The 17,621-nt window shown below is 28.1% G+C and overlaps 3 protein-coding genes and 1 pseudogene across 4 annotated transcripts; 3 read left to right on the top strand and 1 right to left on the bottom strand.

Annotated features, from left to right (window-relative positions):
• On the bottom strand, window positions 1-4,196 carry LOC145744082 (sulfide:quinone oxidoreductase, mitochondrial-like). The gene is made up of 10 exons (XM_082562185.1): window positions 3,913-4,196; window positions 3,488-3,658; window positions 3,173-3,226; window positions 2,570-2,764; window positions 2,422-2,511; window positions 2,083-2,202; window positions 1,726-1,909; window positions 1,432-1,498; window positions 852-1,031; window positions 1-509 (listed from the first exon to the last, which is right to left on the bottom strand). Exons 1-10 carry the CDS (start codon window positions 4,105-4,107, stop codon window positions 449-451), a joined length of 1,317 nt encoding a protein of 438 aa, XP_082418311.1. The 5' UTR covers window positions 4,108-4,196; the 3' UTR covers window positions 1-448.
• A 3,189-nt stretch (window positions 4,197-7,385) lies between these two features.
• Window positions 7,386-8,786, top strand: LOC145745615 (S-adenosylmethionine sensor upstream of mTORC1-like). The gene has a single exon (XM_082563743.1). The coding sequence runs from the start codon at window positions 7,635-7,637 to the stop codon at window positions 8,643-8,645; it is 1,011 nt and encodes a 336-aa protein (XP_082419869.1). The 5' UTR covers window positions 7,386-7,634; the 3' UTR covers window positions 8,646-8,786.
• On the top strand, window positions 8,754-12,734 carry LOC145745622 (START domain-containing protein 10-like). The gene is made up of 7 exons (XM_082563756.1): window positions 8,754-8,994; window positions 9,257-9,404; window positions 9,618-9,736; window positions 10,001-10,118; window positions 10,324-10,376; window positions 10,558-10,691; window positions 11,162-12,734. The coding sequence occupies exons 1-7, from the start codon at window positions 8,836-8,838 to the stop codon at window positions 11,256-11,258; spliced, it is 828 nt and encodes a 275-aa protein (XP_082419882.1). The 5' UTR covers window positions 8,754-8,835; the 3' UTR covers window positions 11,259-12,734.
• Window positions 12,735-12,973: 239 nt separating this feature from the next.
• On the top strand, window positions 12,974-17,010 carry LOC145757324 (uncharacterized; annotated as a pseudogene). The gene is made up of 14 exons (XR_014285371.1): window positions 12,974-13,257; window positions 13,791-13,955; window positions 14,024-14,114; window positions 14,210-14,353; window positions 14,451-14,453; window positions 14,529-14,632; window positions 14,824-14,901; window positions 14,974-15,104; window positions 15,291-15,423; window positions 15,545-15,768; window positions 15,873-15,978; window positions 16,091-16,193; window positions 16,571-16,674; window positions 16,748-17,010. The product of XR_014285371.1 is annotated as an uncharacterized LOC145757324 (transcript).
• The last annotated feature ends 611 nt before the right edge of the window (window positions 17,011-17,621 follow it).

Genomic DNA, 17,621 nt, shown 5'->3' with positions numbered 1-17,621 from the left:
TTGATTATATTATTAAGGGGATACACAACAACTTTTACAACTATTACAAGCAAATTGAACAAGGCACAAGGGCATTTAAAATGACGATAACTAAATTTGTCAGTTATATGTACAATCAACAACCAAAATAACTACAGATTAAAGTTTAATTAAAGATAATAAAAATTGTTTGACCTTTTTAAACTCGCATATTATTATCACACTTAAATGCTAAAACAAATATTAAATACAATTTTAAAAATAAATAGCTTTTATTAAGTAGTTTCACATAAATTGCCAAGTCATGATTAGAAAGTTTAGCACCCTTTTAATAAAATGATTAAGGCACTTCATGAATATGTTAAATTTCTCAAATAAAAATAACATAGTAAAACAAAGAAACAAGCTGCATATATACAAAATGAATGTTTTTTAAAGTTGACAAAAAGTAAATTTAAGGTGCTTTATTTTATTTAGACATTCCCAAATGCATAAGTTTTCGAAAAGGTCGTGGTCCACTCCAATTTCCCCTTATAAAAATACAAAATTAAACAAATTGACTTAATGCTAATTTTTACAATAACCTAAACTTGTATTTTGTGTTTATACAGATTCGCCTGTTGCTAAATAAACATTTTCATTTAAATGTTTTAGGAAACAAGACAGGGTTTTTAACTTGGCAGGAGTTTATACTTATATTGTCTTACTTAAGGTTGCTACAGCATTGGGAATAAAAACCCAGGACCTCATATAGTAAAGCCAAGTGTTCTAACCACTACATTATGTTGTCATTTGAGTGTTACAAAACTAGTAAAAGGTGATAACCACTTTTTAAAACAAGTTTATTTTACTTTTTTATAAACAAATCTTACTTCATCATTCTTGACCAGTAGATGACTGGCATCACATCAGCCTTAAGGTAGTACATTGTTCTTCTGCGCTTTCCTTGATTGATTGGAAAAGTTTCCAAAGGTTGAAGATCAAAATCAAATTCAGCTAAAATGCAAGAGTTGTAGGAGGTAATTAAAGGACATGAAGTGTAGCCATCATATCTAAAAATATTACATATTGTTGTTATTGGATTTTATTGACAGATTTTAAAAGTATAGCTCATACATTTTACTGAAAGGTAGTAAAATAATAATAGCAACTAAAAAAAAGTAATTATTGTAAAGCTTTAAAATTATTTTTTGGTGTATTTGTAATTTTCATTGAATAAAGTCCCCTTGTTTAGTCTAATCAAAAATTTAGACTTATTAGTTTATTTAATATTTTTATTATAAATATGCTTCATTGTTTATATAGATTTAGTATAAAGAAAAAAAGAACCTCATTTTTTTAAAAATATAGTTTAAATGGTGCATTTAAGGTTTGCCTGAACTTTTAATTATAATGCCTTAAATAACAAAACAATTAATTTAAAAATTGCTCTAATTTTAAGATTTAGTTTACCTTGGCGTGCATGAACCCCCATCTCGCACTGTTAACAAATTTTCTGCAAGTACTTTGTTTTGACCAGCTTAAATATATAAAAATATGTGATTAAAATTATACATACTTTTTACTAATTTAGGATATTTTTATAGTAAATATTAATAAAATGTTAATTTTTTCGGTTTGCTTTTTACTCTAAAATATATGTTTTAAAAGTAATTTTTTCACATATAACTAAGCAAACTTGGTAAATGGTTAATTCGAAAGATTTTTAATTTAAATTGTTTCTGTTAATTAATTTTAATGACCCACCAACAGCAGCAGCAGTTTTGGAAGTTGGAACGTTGCTGCAATCACCAAGTGAAAATACATTAGGGTACTTCTTGTGTTGGAGGGTTTCTCTATTCACATCCACAAAACCTGTTTGATCAACTAGTTTAGAAGATATTAATTCATCCACAGGGCTCATTGGTGGGGAAATATGAAGAAGTTCGTACTAAGGTAAAAAAAGAAGGTAATAGTATTCTTGTTATTAGAAATATTTTTTTTTTTATTTATTGTTTTTTTTTATTTATAATCAAAAATAAGTGTAAATAAAATATTTGCAACTTTTTATCTTCGTCTTAAGTAAAATTTTCATTATTTTTTTTTAAATATGAAAGATCATACTTCGAAAGAAACAGTTTCGCCAGGACTAGAAACCTTTTCAAAAATTGCTTCTTTTGAGTCTGGTTTGACTTCTATTAAATTGTGGCCAAAATTAGTCGTAATGTTTTTTTCTGCAACCACCTACAGTTACGACAAACAACACAGTTGTAACTTACTACTGGTAAGTATGTTTAATTAACTGATACCAAGTAAACAATAACTGATAAAAAATTATCTTATCAAAAAAAGAATTTAAAAAATTAATAATTAATTTAAAACAGAACAAACCTAAAATATTACATAGGTTGTATTATTATTTAATATTTTAACTTGTTAAGCAAAAAACTGTTGCTACTTTACCTTTGTAAGAGTTTCAGCATACTTTTTAACAGCAAAAATTGAAGGTCCGGCACTATTAAACATTATGTTAGCTTTGTCTCGTTTGCCATTCTAAAAAATATACCTCAATAAAATATTATAACCAATGTTTAATGAAATCATTGCCAACCTTTCTAAAGTATTCGTCTGCCAGATACATTATTTTTTGAGGGGCTCCTGGACATTTTAAAGGTGGCAATGGAAATGTGAAAATTGCATTTCCTTCTTTAAAACTCCTAATGCTTTCAAAAGTTTTTTCAACATACTTCGGAGAGTAATTACTACATACACCTGGTGTTTCAAAAGCCTCTGGAAGTCCCTTTATCTACATTATAACAGAAATATAACTATGCAGTGAGGTGTAGTGGTAAACCGGCAGCGTGGTGTAGTGGTAAGAACACTTGCTACACCACGCATGAGGTCGTGGGTTCAATCCCCACTGATCTCATGCTGTAGCGCCCTTGAGTAAGGCGCTATAAACGGTATAAACTCCTGCTGAGCCAGCTCTTAATCAGCAGCATAATTACCGGGCAAATATAGTCTCTATAATATCCCAAACTGCCACAGGCAACTCGAGACTGGGTCGGAGTAACTTATGTTACTCTATGTTTAAGTCGCGCATTCGACTTTCCCACATCGAGGATAAAGATATATACAAAAAAAAAAAAATGGTATGATATTAAACTAGTAAAAGGGTATATATTTAAATAAATATCGTATAAAATTAGCCTACCTTATCATATCGGAGCTTTATCCCTGTTGCAACCACCAAATACTTATATGATATCTATAAATAACATGATATCTATCAAAAATTATAAACTTAACTAGCAGTAAAAAAAATAGTAGTAATCTTAGTTGTATGAAACATAAATAAACAAAATGGGCATAGGATATACAACACAGAAAACATGTTGACATAAACTAAAAAAATATAAGGATTTTTTGTACTTTGCGATTCTCAGAAAAACTCTTGTACCTCACGGTCCTAGGTTTTTTTGGGAACCATCCAGTATAGGTAATCAAAAAACATTTATCTGTTGCTTACCTTTTTGCCACTTTTTAATGTTACAGAATTATCATCCGGATTAAATTCCTGAATTTTATCTTGAATCCAAGCAGCATTTTTTGGGATCATGTCTTTCATGTTTCTTCCAGAAGATTCAAGTGTTTTAGCACCAGCTCCAACCAAAGTCCATATTGGTTGGTAATAATGTTTCTGGATGAATATTTAAATTTGTTTATAGATAAAGTTTAAATATTATAAAGTATGTATTGAAATGCTGTTTATAATAAAAGGTAGCTGTTTCCAAAAATGTTAAATTTTAATTTTATTTTTATTCTGGCCAATCTAAAAGGTGGCAAAAAACTTAAACCATACAAAACACTTTAACTATGTTAAGTTAATATTTAAATAACAAATTTTTGTTTTTTACTACAAGCAGATATAAAATTATTTAATTGTTTTCTTACATCACTGGGTTCTATGATTGCTACTTTTTCTTTTCCAAGAGATTTTGCCAATCTTGCCCCCACAGATATTCCCCCGGAACCACCACCAGCAACCAAAACTTCATAACTGCTGTTATTTCGGGAGAACAAGTTTGCTGCGAGAAGACTTGTTTTGTTCTGGTGTACAAGAATTTGTTTACATGTATGCTGCAACATTCTGTATTTTAGGCCTTTTAGAAATAACGCATTTAAATAAGCAAGATACAAGTGTAAGTTGTTGGTCTCTAAATAAAAAAAAAAAAATTTTTTAATAAAAGTAGTGTTAAAAATGTTTTTAAATTCTAAAACATTTAATGTGTTATTAATGCAATATAAAACCAACTCTTAGCTAAAATGTACACAAACAAAGAAACATAGTTTTATTTAGGTAAATACAGGTAATTTAGCACAACATTTTTTTGGCAAAATAAGTTACAGACAAAAATAGATATTATCAAAAAATAATTACAAATCTGCTGGTTTAATGTATAAGGGTAGCTTTCACTGACCCTCTTTTTTAATTTATAAACCACTAAACAAACCTCTTAAATACACAATGCTGCTTAATTAATTTAATTACATTAGCGTCTAAAGATCATAAACTAATAAGAATAAAATGCCAATTGAAATATTACACTTTTAAATTTAAAATACTTTTCCTTTTTTTACATTTCAAAAATATAGAGTGTCTTGCTTTGCCTGATAGTATTCTGAGGGGATAGGGAATTAAACTAGTTAATGGCGCCTTTTCCGTCTTACGTTGGTGCTACGAAAGAAAAGCAACAGAGCAGGATTAGAAATAGAAACCTTATAGCGTTACAAAAGTGGTAAAAAATAAAATGTTTCTAACCGCTAAGCTAACCCCAACGGGACAGAAAAAATGTAATAACCTTCTACCTGTCTAATATATACCATACAACAAAGTGGTTGTGTTTTTGCAGTTGGGAAGGTTCTAACTCTTGTTGCTGTAAGAGGGTGCAATAATTTTGCAAACTTGAGTATTTTTATAATCGACATGTTTGCAAACAAAGGGGGAGTCACCAAACGGTGAATTCCCCAAATCTTATTCTTAAGTGAGTGCAATTAGTTTTATAATTTCGAATATTTACCCTTTTATTAGCTTTATTGACTTTATACACTTTTAAAAGGAACACGACGGTGTTATTCTTACTTCCTTTTACCGTCTCTATTCATCCTGTTGTGCTTTTGTTCTCATGTCGTCATAATGACTAAGGTGTATTTGGTCACGTAGTCTTGTGCACAAAGCGTAGCACATTTCAATATTTTTAAAACAACAAAATTACTTGGTGCAATCAATATTATGCAGTTATAAAGGCAGATTGTGGAATAAAAATATAATTTAACTATATATTGTAAAAAAAAGATATAAATGTTACTTCACCACTCTGCAGAACTTAAATTTAGTAGCCAATCAAATAAAAAAATTTAAAATATTTTGTGTCAATTTAAACATCTAAATGGGCATAACTTCCCAATTTTATAAAAATTTACATCGTTTTTTAGTAAATTACGTCAGATGTATCGTTTAAAAACTATAATACTGCATACTTACGTACTTACACATATTTACAAGTCAAAAAGATGGAATTTTTTTTTATTAAGCTCTGTTGTAATTTAAAACTTTTTATAAAAAAAATAATTTTTTGTTGTCGTTTTCTTTATCACCAAGTCTATGTAGACAATGTTGGGTTATCTGAATAGTTTTGCCAAAAAACAATTGTTACAACTTTTTCAAAAGTTTACAACGATGTCCTTTTTGCCAGCTTTTTTAGTCGCTTAATCGTGAATGGTTTTTGTGTGAGCCTTTTAAAAGAATGTAAATGTTTTTGAAAATATAAGTTTCTGTTAGTAGGATGTCGATTAGCCTACTTGACTTTTTTATGTTAATTTTTTAAGACTTATCTTGTGCCACAGTCTTAAACATCCGTAACATTTGTTTAATGTTTTAGAAAGTCCTAATTGGTGTTATCCTGCATTTCATATTTTTTAAATGTTATATATTTTTTTTAATTAATAAATATTTTGTTTTTTTTATAACAAGTGTTTTCCACCAAATCTGTCGATGCAAATATAATCTTGACCACAGGGTTTGTTAGGGTACTTTTGGATTTTAAATGTAGTTATTTTTACCGAGGTCTAATTTTTTAACATGAATGTTATTCAAAAATATCGTTGTACAACAATTTTTTTAATTTTTTTGTACTTTTTAATTATCTTTTTGGTCTTGTTTCTGTTGCGCCCACCGGGAGATACTTTAAATTGACCTCACTGTGATAACTATTACGGGCCGCATTGTTTTTTAATATTAAATATGCTTTTTGGTACGTTTTTTTCCCTGTTGTGGTGTCTACTGTAGAAACGTATTGGCATTATTACTAAAGTTCAAACTATTATTTTAATAATTTTGTAAAAGCCTAAAGCATACGCATCACTAAATTAAAAAAATAATGAAAAATAATATAGCGTTCAACCATCATGTGTTTATATTTTAATAAAGATTCATGTATATTAAAATGCCATTTTGAATTACATTTTTTTAATTAAACTATAGCAAGTTAAAGTTACAGTCATTTCAGTTCTGCATGAGAGCATTGTAATAAAAAAAACTACTTTGTAAAATAGAAAAATAATAAAATTAGACTTTACCTACTGTAAAACTACTTTTATGATGTAAATGTATTTAATTTTATTTTGTTGTTGAAAATGTTTGTTATAATTCTAACAATTTTTTTTGCTTGATTTTTTATTTGGATTATGTTTATGTTGCACCATTATCAGATTGCACCAAAAGGTAAAAATCACAGCACACATTTAACAAACAATTAACCACTTAAATCTAACCTAAATATGTTTTCCTATTTTAAAAGCGGATATCGGTCAGTTAATAATAGTAAGTACGTAACCAGGATAACGACCACAGGTAAATTGATTAATATGGTTCGTTTCCTTGGTTGAATTCCTATTTTAAGAAGTAATTATCAATTATGAATTTGAATTGTAAAATCTGTGCATAAAAGTTTGAACGTCTCTTAACCCAAATCGGGTAAACTATTTTCGGTGAAAATAACTTGTTCTACAATTGCCAAAATTGTTTTGTCAGTAGTTTGATTAAATTTTAGCTACAATTTTATAACTTAGGTTTACTAACTATTGTTTTATTAAAAAATGTTGAGTCTTTTTGTTCTTGCGGTAGCTATAATAAACAAACACAGTTTTAAATATGCATCAAGTATTGTTCAGTAATGACTTTTGTTTTTGAATGAGAAGGATACAAATCACAACATGTTTTTTTGTTTGTTAGTCAAACTACTTTTCCTTTTTTTTAAATGATTACCTATAAATAAAAGTATCTGACAACCCTGTAAAAAAGTAAGCACTTACTTTTTTTTACGCTCGAGGTCACTGTGAAACGTATTACAGCTGACTATCAGACTATGAAACACGGTATTGCATAGTCAATAGCGAAAGGGAGAATAGGATTTTACCATTGTCGGTATATTGTTTTAGTTACGTGGTCATGTAGATACATCTAGTATAGGTGTGTTAATTATTTGGTCAATTTGTTAGTATAATATCAGAATATAGCTGTCAGGCTGTAGCAGCCTGGTTTTAAAGACCTGCTATCTGGCTATACCGACGTTTGCGACGTATATCCTAACAGTCTAAAAAGTTTTAATAGTAAAATGTCTGATGAAACGTCAAAAAAACGAAAAGATCATTACGTTGAAATTATACAACAGACACACAAAAAGTTGAGGCAAGATTTACACGAGGGTTTGGACTTTAATAAAGTTTGGAAATCACATATAGAAGATAAAGAAACTTTAAAACAATACTCAATTTCGATGAAAAACTTGGCAGAAGAAATTTGGGATAATACTAAGGTTGGTAAAGATAGGACCTTATGGTGTAAAAATTTTTGTGAAAAATACTTTTTAGAGGGTGGTTTTATAAAACATTTAAATAAAGATAAACGAAGAAGAACTTTTTATGAATTAAATGACAAAAAAGGATTTCATTGTGGCCCTAATCCATTTACTACTTGCAGTGAATCTATAACAAATTCAAATGTTTCACTAACTTGGGATAAAACTCAGATAATAAAATTACTTGATGTTGGTTCTTGCTTTAATCCTTTTAAAAATTTTAATATTTTTAAAACTATTGCGGTTGATTTACTACCAGCAAATAAATATGTTTTAAAATGTGATTTTTTATCAGTGCCAATTTCGAAAAACGAAAACTGGAAACAACCAAATACAAATTTAACTGAAAATTCTTTAAAACAAGAAGCAATATGCAAAAAAAACATTGACAATGAAATAACCACATTTGCAGAAAATTATTTTGACGTTGTTGTATTCTCTTTATTGTTAACTTATATACCATGTCCTGAAAAGCGATTAATTTTATGCAAGCAAGCATATAAGACATTAAAAAGTAACGGTTTACTACTAATAGTAACTCCTGACTCCTGTCACCAAAACAAGCATGCGAAAATAATGAAACAGTGGAAATTTTCTATCGAAAAACTAGGATTCGAGAGAGTAAAATACGAGAAGGATGAACACCTACATTTGCTAGCTTTTCGAAAAGTGCCTGACGATTATTTGTGGGATAACAAACTGTTTGATATTTATGGGCAGTCTGAAAAGGGTTTATTTATTCCACAAGACTTAAATCATAAAAAATAAAAGATCACTAATTTTAAAGGCCGTTTTTAAGTTACTTTATTTTTTGTTACTTTTTAGTCTAGTTTTTTATATTTTAAACAAAAAAAATATTTTTTTTAAAAAACTTATTTTTCTGTATTTTTTGTAGAATTATTGGTATAAAAAATTTTAAAAAATAATTTAAAAAAATTTGAAACTGTATTTTGATGTAATGGAAGAAGATCGAATTGTATACCCAGCTGATGACACAAGTTTTTCAGGTTTCAAAGCTTTATGTGAAGGAAATGAAGGCTGGACTAACTGTTACGATAAGAAAAATATCATAGTTTCAACAAAAAATCATGGAAATTCTAATATTAAAGTTTTAAGGGTTTGATTTTGTTTTTTAGATATTTAGTTTCTGTACATTCATATTAAAATAATTATATAAAATACCTGTTAATTATGAATATAATTGGTATCAAATATACAGGTTTTGGTTTAAATTTAAAATAAAAAACTAAGGTCAAAAATGTTTAAAAAAAACTTTATTTTACTTTTTTACATAAAATATAAAAAACCTGTTTCATTTAATGTTGTGGAAATTCGATATAAAAAAATACACTCAAATGTTATTGTTTGATTAAAATTAGGCTATCACAACATTCGATGATGTGTCAGCAGCTACTATATTCGATGTACTTCATGATGTCGACTACAGGAAAAAATGGGATCACGACATGATTGATATGAAAGAAATTTGCAAGCTGTGTGTAAACAACACTATAACCTATTATGCTGGTGAGTGTTAAAGAAATAATCCAAAAATCCATTTTTTGCAATAGTGTTTAATTTAAAAAAATATTTTTTCATATGTTTTTTGAACTAAAACTAAATTTTTACGCTACATTCATGCAACTAAACGCTACATTCATGCACGCTACATTCATTTACGCTACATTCATGCAGCTAAACGCTACATTCATGCAACTAAATTTTAAACTATTTTTTTAGTAAAATGTCCAACTCCTGTAAAACCAAGAGATGTTGTGTTCTTATGTTCGTGGATTGCTTACCCAAGTATGAGGGATCCTGTTGAATATATTATGATCAACAAATCTGTATCACATGCTGTAAGCAGAACATTTATTATAATAATTTTTTTCAGAGTAAATGTAGCTTACTTGCTTAAAAGGTGCTAATATACGTTGCTCTTACACAATTCATTAAAGCTTTTGTTTACATATGTATATTTAATAGCTATATTATTTAATATAACTACAAACATTTTGTTTTCTTAAGAAATTCAATATGTGATTACCATTAAAAATTTAAATTTAACGAAATTAAAAGTATAGGTATATTTTATTTAAAAGAAAATTTAAAAAAAAATTTAGAAATACCCTCCCAAAAGTAGTATGGTCCGAGCTATCTCTGTTATTACTGGGTATTTAATTAGACCAACCGGCCCAAAATCTGTTGAACTTTTGTATTTGACTCAGTTTGATCCTAGAGGTAAGTTTTTTTCACTTTAATATTTTTTTGAAGATATTGTAGAATCAAAAGGTTGAAAATTTGTAAAGTTTTGTTAAAAATTTATTTAAGCTTTTTTTGAATGTTATAAAGGGTTAGAAGTGTTATAAAGGGTTAGAATAAATTGTTGTAGAGTATTACAGCCTGATTTATTATTAATATTAACTTTATAATTTATTTGTGACAGGTTCATTACCAAAGTGGGTTGTAAATAAAGTTGCTCAATATTTTACTCCTAAGGTACGTTGTATAACTAATTGTCAAATTAGAACTTATTTAAATATTTAAGCAAAAAGTAGGTAAAATTGGTTGTCAATACTTAAGAAATTACACTAAAGTGATGATTTTTGTTGTTTTTTTAACTTAAACATTAAAATAAAAAACAACATTGGTTTAAAGTATAGCTTATTCAAAATTGTAGACGATACACCGAATTCACAAAGCAGCAAGGAAATACGGGACTTGGAAAAAGAGCCACAACCTTAACTACAAACCATGGTTGTATCCTGGCCAATCACAACTCCCAACTGCCAATCCTGACGACCTTTCTACAAGGTAATTACCATTGATTTCTTATTTGTGGATGTCTTATATTTTTCTATTAAAATATTTTTCGAAATGTTGTTTAAGTACTTTGAAATGACATTTACGTATTTGATGATTCACTTTTAATGATTTTCGACATTAAATATTAATTCTTGCTCTCTGTGGTGTTGTATAATTGAATTGAAATTTTTGTATCAATTATCGTTAGTTTAATGTAATATTAAGGAAATGTATTTTTATTAATTTTAAAACTAAAATTTAAATATAAAATATAAGTTTTGTTTAACATTAAATGTTATATATTTCTTTGTTTACGCTGTTACATCAACTAAATTAAGAAAGGCTTTTATAGTTAAAATGAATTTTAATGTTTTGCTATGTGTTAAGAAAAAAATATAAAATGTATCATAACTTGTTTATTTGGTTTAATAAAACTCTTTTAAAATTTAAAAAGTTTAAAATTTTGTTGTTTTTTTCAGAGTTGATGATGTGGATTATATTGATGAAAGTGGTGTGATTGAGGATAAAGAAATGAATGGAAAAGATCCAGCTGACCTAAGTGATGATGAAAATTAATAAAAAATATTATATTATAAATTAAAAAAATAGGTTGTATGCTTTTTATTTGCTTTTTTCTGTTTTAAATTTGTTACTTTTTGGCTTTATTAATTTAATTATTAGGTTATTTTTTGGGGTTAAAATATAAAAATTAGATTTTTATTCATATTTTTTTACCAACTTTATATTTTAAAATTAGATTTTACATTTATAAACTTTTTTTAACAATTTATGTTAACTAAAGTTTAACCTTCATTTTTTAAGAACTTTAACAATGGTACTTTCTTCAAATACAGTTTATTTATTTTAGTTATTTATTTTCACTTATACCAAATCTCTTCAGCTTTTCTCTTCAATATTTTATATTTATTCTTGACTAGCAAAAAAAGTTTCTTCAATACTTAATCATGATATTTTATACATTTTATAATACTTATTAGAACATATGCTTGCTAAACAATGCACCTATTTTTAGCCCTGTATTTTAATTAGAAACTATTTTCTAACCCTACCTGGACAGATGTTTTATACTTTTATAACCACACTTTAAAACACATACCTTTAATTATTTAAAAACAGATGTCTGTAGGTAATTATAATTGTACCCAAATGTTTTAATGTTACTGATCAATTTTCAATCCCGTTTTGTTAGAAGAAGAGTGCAGTCGTTAACTTATGTAGTGCCTTTGAAAAAATATTTTTTTACAATCATTGCTATCTTTCAATTTAAATATTTGCAAATAATTTATTTCTTTGTCGTGGAATGGCTTGCTATTCAGTAATTCGCAGTAATTATCGTTGGTACGTTTTAATTGGCATTGTTTTTCGATCGTGCAATATCTTTGAAGCGATGCACGCGCTTTTTTGTAGAATTTCGCTTGTAAGATTTTTCCAATTTGCACTGTCTGGTGCCTGTCAAATTGTTTTTTGTGCAGTTTAAAATTTACGAAGTTTTAACTTAATATCATATATATGTTGTCGTAAGTAGGTTTTTGTCAGTTTTTTCACGGTTTTTGTGCTGTTCTGTATATAATTTTGTAGGTAAATCCTACTAATTACGAAGCCTTTTTTTTTATAGCGGAATGCTGTGTAAAAATTTAAAGTGTCTTTGTCATTTTTTGACAACTTCCTTTGGGCGTTTATATCAATCAAAAACCCAATTTTATTTACATTCCGAATATTTTTCTACGATTGTTTTATTGCAAATTTTTAAGCGTCTTTGTTGCAAAACCTTATACTTCTTATAACAACATTATATAATGTAAATTATTTTTAAAATAACTTGTAGAATTTTGTATAGTTGATAATTGTTTGGTAATGTAGTTTTTTTGCAGAATGTGTCTGTGTTTTTTTATATTATTATGATCAATTCACGTGAAGTTTATTGAATTTAAAGATTGGGTACTAACTGGTATTTGAAGTTGTGCTAAATTTTGTTAAATACGGCGTCGGTGTATAATAAAATACGGTACATGTGTAATTGTGTTATTAATTTATTGAAGGGCCTCGCAATTTGTTCAAGCCAAATTTACGAATTTGAAAAAGAAATACATTTAAAATGTGATTGCACTACCACGAGGTAAGCAAGCCAATTTTAAGGTTTGTACAGCTTCCTTTTCTTGTGAATTTGTTGCACGCGTTGATTTTCACGTGATGAACAGCTGACTGGTCACGTGACCGTTCCTTTGCAATTATAACAAAATCAGCTGATTTTATTTTGGTAATAATGGGGATGATTGTGTTATTTAGAATTTTGAATAAAGGCATGCTGCATTTAAATAACATGACGTTGCAAAATAGGAACTGTTCATTATTGACAAATATAGTTTTGTTTAACGCTGCAAGTTTAACTTCTCTTTTCCAAATACGTGAATACAAAGCAAATGACGTTGTAATTTAAGTAATTTGTAATTGGATTGTATTGCCCAATCTAGCAAAACTATTATATTGCTCTTCGTTGCATTGACGTTTCAAAACCAGCATTCGTTTTGCAAAAATATAAAAAACTTCACAGATGGTTTGTTGAAATTTATAATATTAGTTTAACTTTAATATATACGTATAAAACTCTGTTGAAATTTTAAAATATTAGTAATCTCACTTATAAGGCCCATAAAAATCTTGTTAAATTTTATAGTATACTGTTACCTCTTTTATTTGGCTCCCTTCGTTAGTTTGTTTGTGATGACCTCTAAATTATCATGCTCAATTACTGTAGTTTTTTTAATTAGTTATCCGATGGGAAGACTAATTTTATGACCTTAACAAAAGGCAACATCAGTTACCCTATCCTAGTCTCAAGTTTCCTTTGGCAGTTTAGGATATTATAGATTATAATTGCCCGATATTTAGGCTGTTAATTAAGTATGCTTAGCAGGAGTTTATATCATTTATAGTGCCTTACTCAAGAGCGCTACAGCTTGAGAGCAGTGGGGATCTAACCCAGAATCCCATGTTGTAAACCAAGTGTTTAACCAGTACAACACAATGCCAAAAACCAGTACATCATGCAGTTGCAGGCCAATTGTAATTTAAATTGTTTAATAAAAGGTTGGTGGTGATGCATCAAGGTGCAACTTAAACCAAATTATAAGAAGATTAAATGGTAGTCATACAAACTCGACAAGAAAACTATTAAACTTTGGAGAATGGTTCTCCTTTTCTGCACTGGATACATTCGATTCAGATTATTTAATTTCTACATTAACTTGGAAGGTAAGTTCATAAACATTTTTGCATAAGCCAAGTGGGTAAAAATTTTTTTCATTTGTTTCTATTTTTAGACTGATAACAACATACCACATTTGTGGACTTCAACATCATGCGATAATAATATGGTTAAAAGTCAAGGCCACGCAAAGAAACCCAGTATAGGTAATCTAGAATAAATTTATATTTTTTTTTAATCTAAAAGTTTATATTACATTATCAAAAAATTTAGTTTTTTGTTTTAAATATTTGATTTTAAGTTCATAGGCAGGCAGAATCAATTTTTAACTTAAGCCAGCTAATGTTTGCTTTATATCATGGCTCTATTTTTGCTTGCACATTTCGAGATTTGCAATGTAATCTGCCACCTAGAGATATAAGAAAACATGGATTTAATAAAATAGGTAAATTAAACACATCATTTCTTAGATATTTTTTTATATAGTTACTTGTGAGTTAGATATAGAGATTCATGCAAAACTCAATAGGCTAACTACTTAGACAGTTAGTGATCTAAGAAAATTAGCTTGTAGTTCGAGTTTTATGTTTGTTTTTTAGATTAGGTTTTATTTTTTTTAGATTTTAATATTACATCAGGAGCTATTTTCAGGCAGTCGCTTCATGCACTGTGTTGGGATATAGCAGAAAGTGGTGGCTTACCTGTTATATTTTCAATGATGAAGGTACTTCTAGCTATTTAGGAAATAAAATTAAGCTAGCTTAAAGTATAGCCTATTAAAAAAGAATGCAGTTTAAATAAAAATTGGAAATATTACAGATTTATAAAAACCTTAATAAAACTAAAAATTCATTTATTAGTAATGAATTATTTTTTATTTCAAATATTTTTGACCGAAGTTTTAATATGTTACAGAATCCAATATTACCAATTATCAGGCAAAAGTCACTTGATGCATTAACAAATGTTCTATGTGTGGACAACATTGAAAAAGTTTGTAAAAAAAAAAATGTAATGGCATAACCAGAAAAAACTTCACTTGTGTTATGTTAAATATTTATGCAGATAGTTTTGGAAAGACAACCATGGTTTCTTGAAAACTTGGTGAGCATGGTGTCCAAGGGTGATTTACAATGTGACATCGTTCCTGCAATTAGTGTTCTTGATAGACTTGTGGTTGTTATTCTCTCAGAAAAGTATAAAACAACTTTATTTTATAATACCGTTGTCAGTTGCAGCCCTTTTTATTTGGTATATCTTCTCTGGATTTAGCCTAACTCAGTAGAAATTCAAATATTGTTGTTCCTTTATTTTTAAATTTTTATTTGGTTTTACAAACCCCCTCCTGTTTGTAAATTTTTTTAAGTTATGTTTTGTTGTAGAATGGTTGAACCATATAAACAACTTATGCAACTTGATTTTCTGGAGGTTTGTCTTTCTCGATTGAGTTGTGCTTACTTTACCCACCCTAATTTACATTTGCATTTTGTAAAATTCCAAACAATAACTATGCAGGTAAACTTGCAACACTAGGTTATTAAGTATTTGCTATATTTTAACAAAATTCAAGTGTAAAGGCTAAAACTATAAAAATGTAATTAGTTTTTATTCCTTACACTTTTTTTAATATAAATAGGCAATAGCACTTCTATGTGCCGATGGAAACTCGATACATTGGCCGAGTAAAACCAAAAAAGCTGTATTTTCTTATGTGTTTCGCTCTCTTTTGCTTTGGAACACTCATCAGCCATTAAGTGATCCTGTATGGCATCAATCTGAAAGTTTTTACCACAATTTGAGTTTTAGCAGCAGTGCTCTGTTATTTTTGTTCACTGTTATTGTACATGCTATGATCAAATGGTAATTGATTTATAACAGATTCACCTTCCTTTTAACTAATAATTAAAAAAGATATACTTAGTAAAAGTTTTAAGCATTATAAAGTTAATTTACTGTCTTTTTAGGCCCGAAACATTTGCAATTTTGAAGAACCAAATCTTACTGTTTAAGTTTCAGTTGTCCAAAATTTTGACTGTTTATGACCTAGCAGTGTAAGTTATTGGCATATTTGTTTTTGCACAAGCAAAACTTTTTTTACCAAAATTGGTGGTACTTTTTATAATTGTAATGGTTTAGTACTAACAAAGCTATTTAAATTTTGGTTTAATTTGATTTTAGAGAGGAACAAGGGGATTTTAATGGTCCTATTATATTGAATGCTGTTTCTTGGATTTGGCAGACAATATTTGCACCCAAAACCATCCCTGAAGAACTAATTAATCTAGGTATACTGTTTAACAAAAGCTATAGAGTGTATTGGTTTAACTGCTTTGCTTAACAGCAAAGTTCATAGGTTTGATCTTTACTGCTTCCACGTTGTAGTGCCTTTAAGAAAACTTTCAAGCCCAAAAAAGCACATTAATATCAAAACTGCCTAAAGCACCTAAAGACTGGGTTAAGGTTATAAATGTTGTTACTCCATGTTAAGGCTGTGAAGTCCATCTATTTACACTGAGAACATAAAATATAAAAAAAGCATAGTTTTATACTAAACAATTTAAAATTAAACAAAGTGTAATGTGAGTATAAGTTTTGTGTTTTGCCACCAAAAAATATGAAATTTATTAGTTATAAGAACTAAAAAATGATATTTTTGGTAAAGATACTTCAGAATTATGTCAAACAATATTAGAACCCTTGCCTGAGTTATGTGAAGAGGTTTTACGAGATTGTTCAAGTCCCGATTGCTCAAGAATAGAAAAAAATGTAGGTAGTATGGTTAGTGAAATTAAGAAATATGTTTTTTTTTTATCAAATGAATTGTTTTTTTATTATGCAGACATCAAATTGGAAAGTTTGTTCTGAATGCGGAGTAACTTGCTATTGTAGTGAAGCTTGTTACCAGAATCATAAACAAAATGGACACCATGAACAATTTTGTAATTTTTTATCAATGAAATATGTTCCAGAAAATTCCAGTTAACTACTTAATTACACATGTATAAAAATTGATTCATTTGATATTTATTAAGTTTCTCAGACTTAATATTAACACTGTGTTTTGTTTTTTATTTACCTTTCCTATATAACACTGTTTATTAATGTGCTTTATTTTTTTTCTGGTTTCTATTTTCTATATTTTTTTGTATTTATTTTATATATTTCCTTTTATTTCTTATTTACCTTTTTTAAAGTGGCAATAATAAAATCTTTACAACATTATCAGCTCTATAATTGTAAAATAAATCAAATTATAAAATTTGATTAAAACAACAGGGGTTCTTAACCGGGAGTAAATTTTACCTACTGATTGGGTAGATTTCAAAGAGATACTAATATATACAATGTGTATATATTAGTATCTCTATGGTAGATTTACTAAAATTATATATCATGGGTATCTAGGACCTTTAAGTAGACGCTACTTTTCACATTACCCCATTCGGCAAGGGGTAAACAAGACAAAAAGGGTTAAGAACCCCTGCTCTACAATGTTGCTTTTACTAAAAAGTAAAGTTTAAGGATTTTTAAAAAAATGTCTGCAACCGACAGTCATGACTTTTTACTAGAGACACAAGTCGGTTACCATTTTTGTTTTTTATGGATTTGTTAACAACAGGATGTCGACATATTGATAAAATACGTTTAATAATTTATTGTGATTTTTACGTTTGAATCTCGTGACTTTTTGTTCATAGTTAAAGTAAAATCGT

This window comes from Corella eumyota, chromosome 1, assembly GCF_963082875.1.
Source record: "Corella eumyota chromosome 1, kaCorEumy4.1, whole genome shotgun sequence".
In the NCBI taxonomy this organism is placed as follows: domain Eukaryota; kingdom Metazoa; phylum Chordata; class Ascidiacea; order Phlebobranchia; family Corellidae; genus Corella; species Corella eumyota.
This window is presented reverse-complemented; position numbering and strand designations above follow the sequence as displayed.

Excerpts from the sequence above, each read along its gene's own strand:
- LOC145744082 (XM_082562185.1), bottom strand. The coding sequence starts at position 4,107 with ATGTTGCAGCATACATGTAAACAAATTCTTGTACACCAGAACAAAACA. Across the intron at positions 1,499-1,725 it reads CAAAACTGCTGCTGCTGTTG|CTGGTCAAAACAAAGTACTT; the intron begins GTGGGTCATTAA and ends TATATATTTAAG. Across the intron at positions 510-851 it reads TACTGGTCAAGAATGATGAA|GGGAAATTGGAGTGGACCAC; the intron begins GTAAGATTTGTT and ends TATTTTTATAAG.
- LOC145745615 (XM_082563743.1), top strand. The coding sequence starts at position 7,635 with ATGTCTGATGAAACGTCAAAAAAACGAAAAGATCATTACGTTGAAATT.
- LOC145745622 (XM_082563756.1), top strand. The coding sequence starts at position 8,836 with ATGGAAGAAGATCGAATTGTATACCCAGCTGATGACACAAGTTTTTCA. Across the intron at positions 9,737-10,000 it reads ACAAATCTGTATCACATGCT|AAATACCCTCCCAAAAGTAG; the intron begins GTAAGCAGAACA and ends AAAAAAATTTAG. Across the intron at positions 10,119-10,323 it reads GACTCAGTTTGATCCTAGAG|GTTCATTACCAAAGTGGGTT; the intron begins GTAAGTTTTTTT and ends TATTTGTGACAG.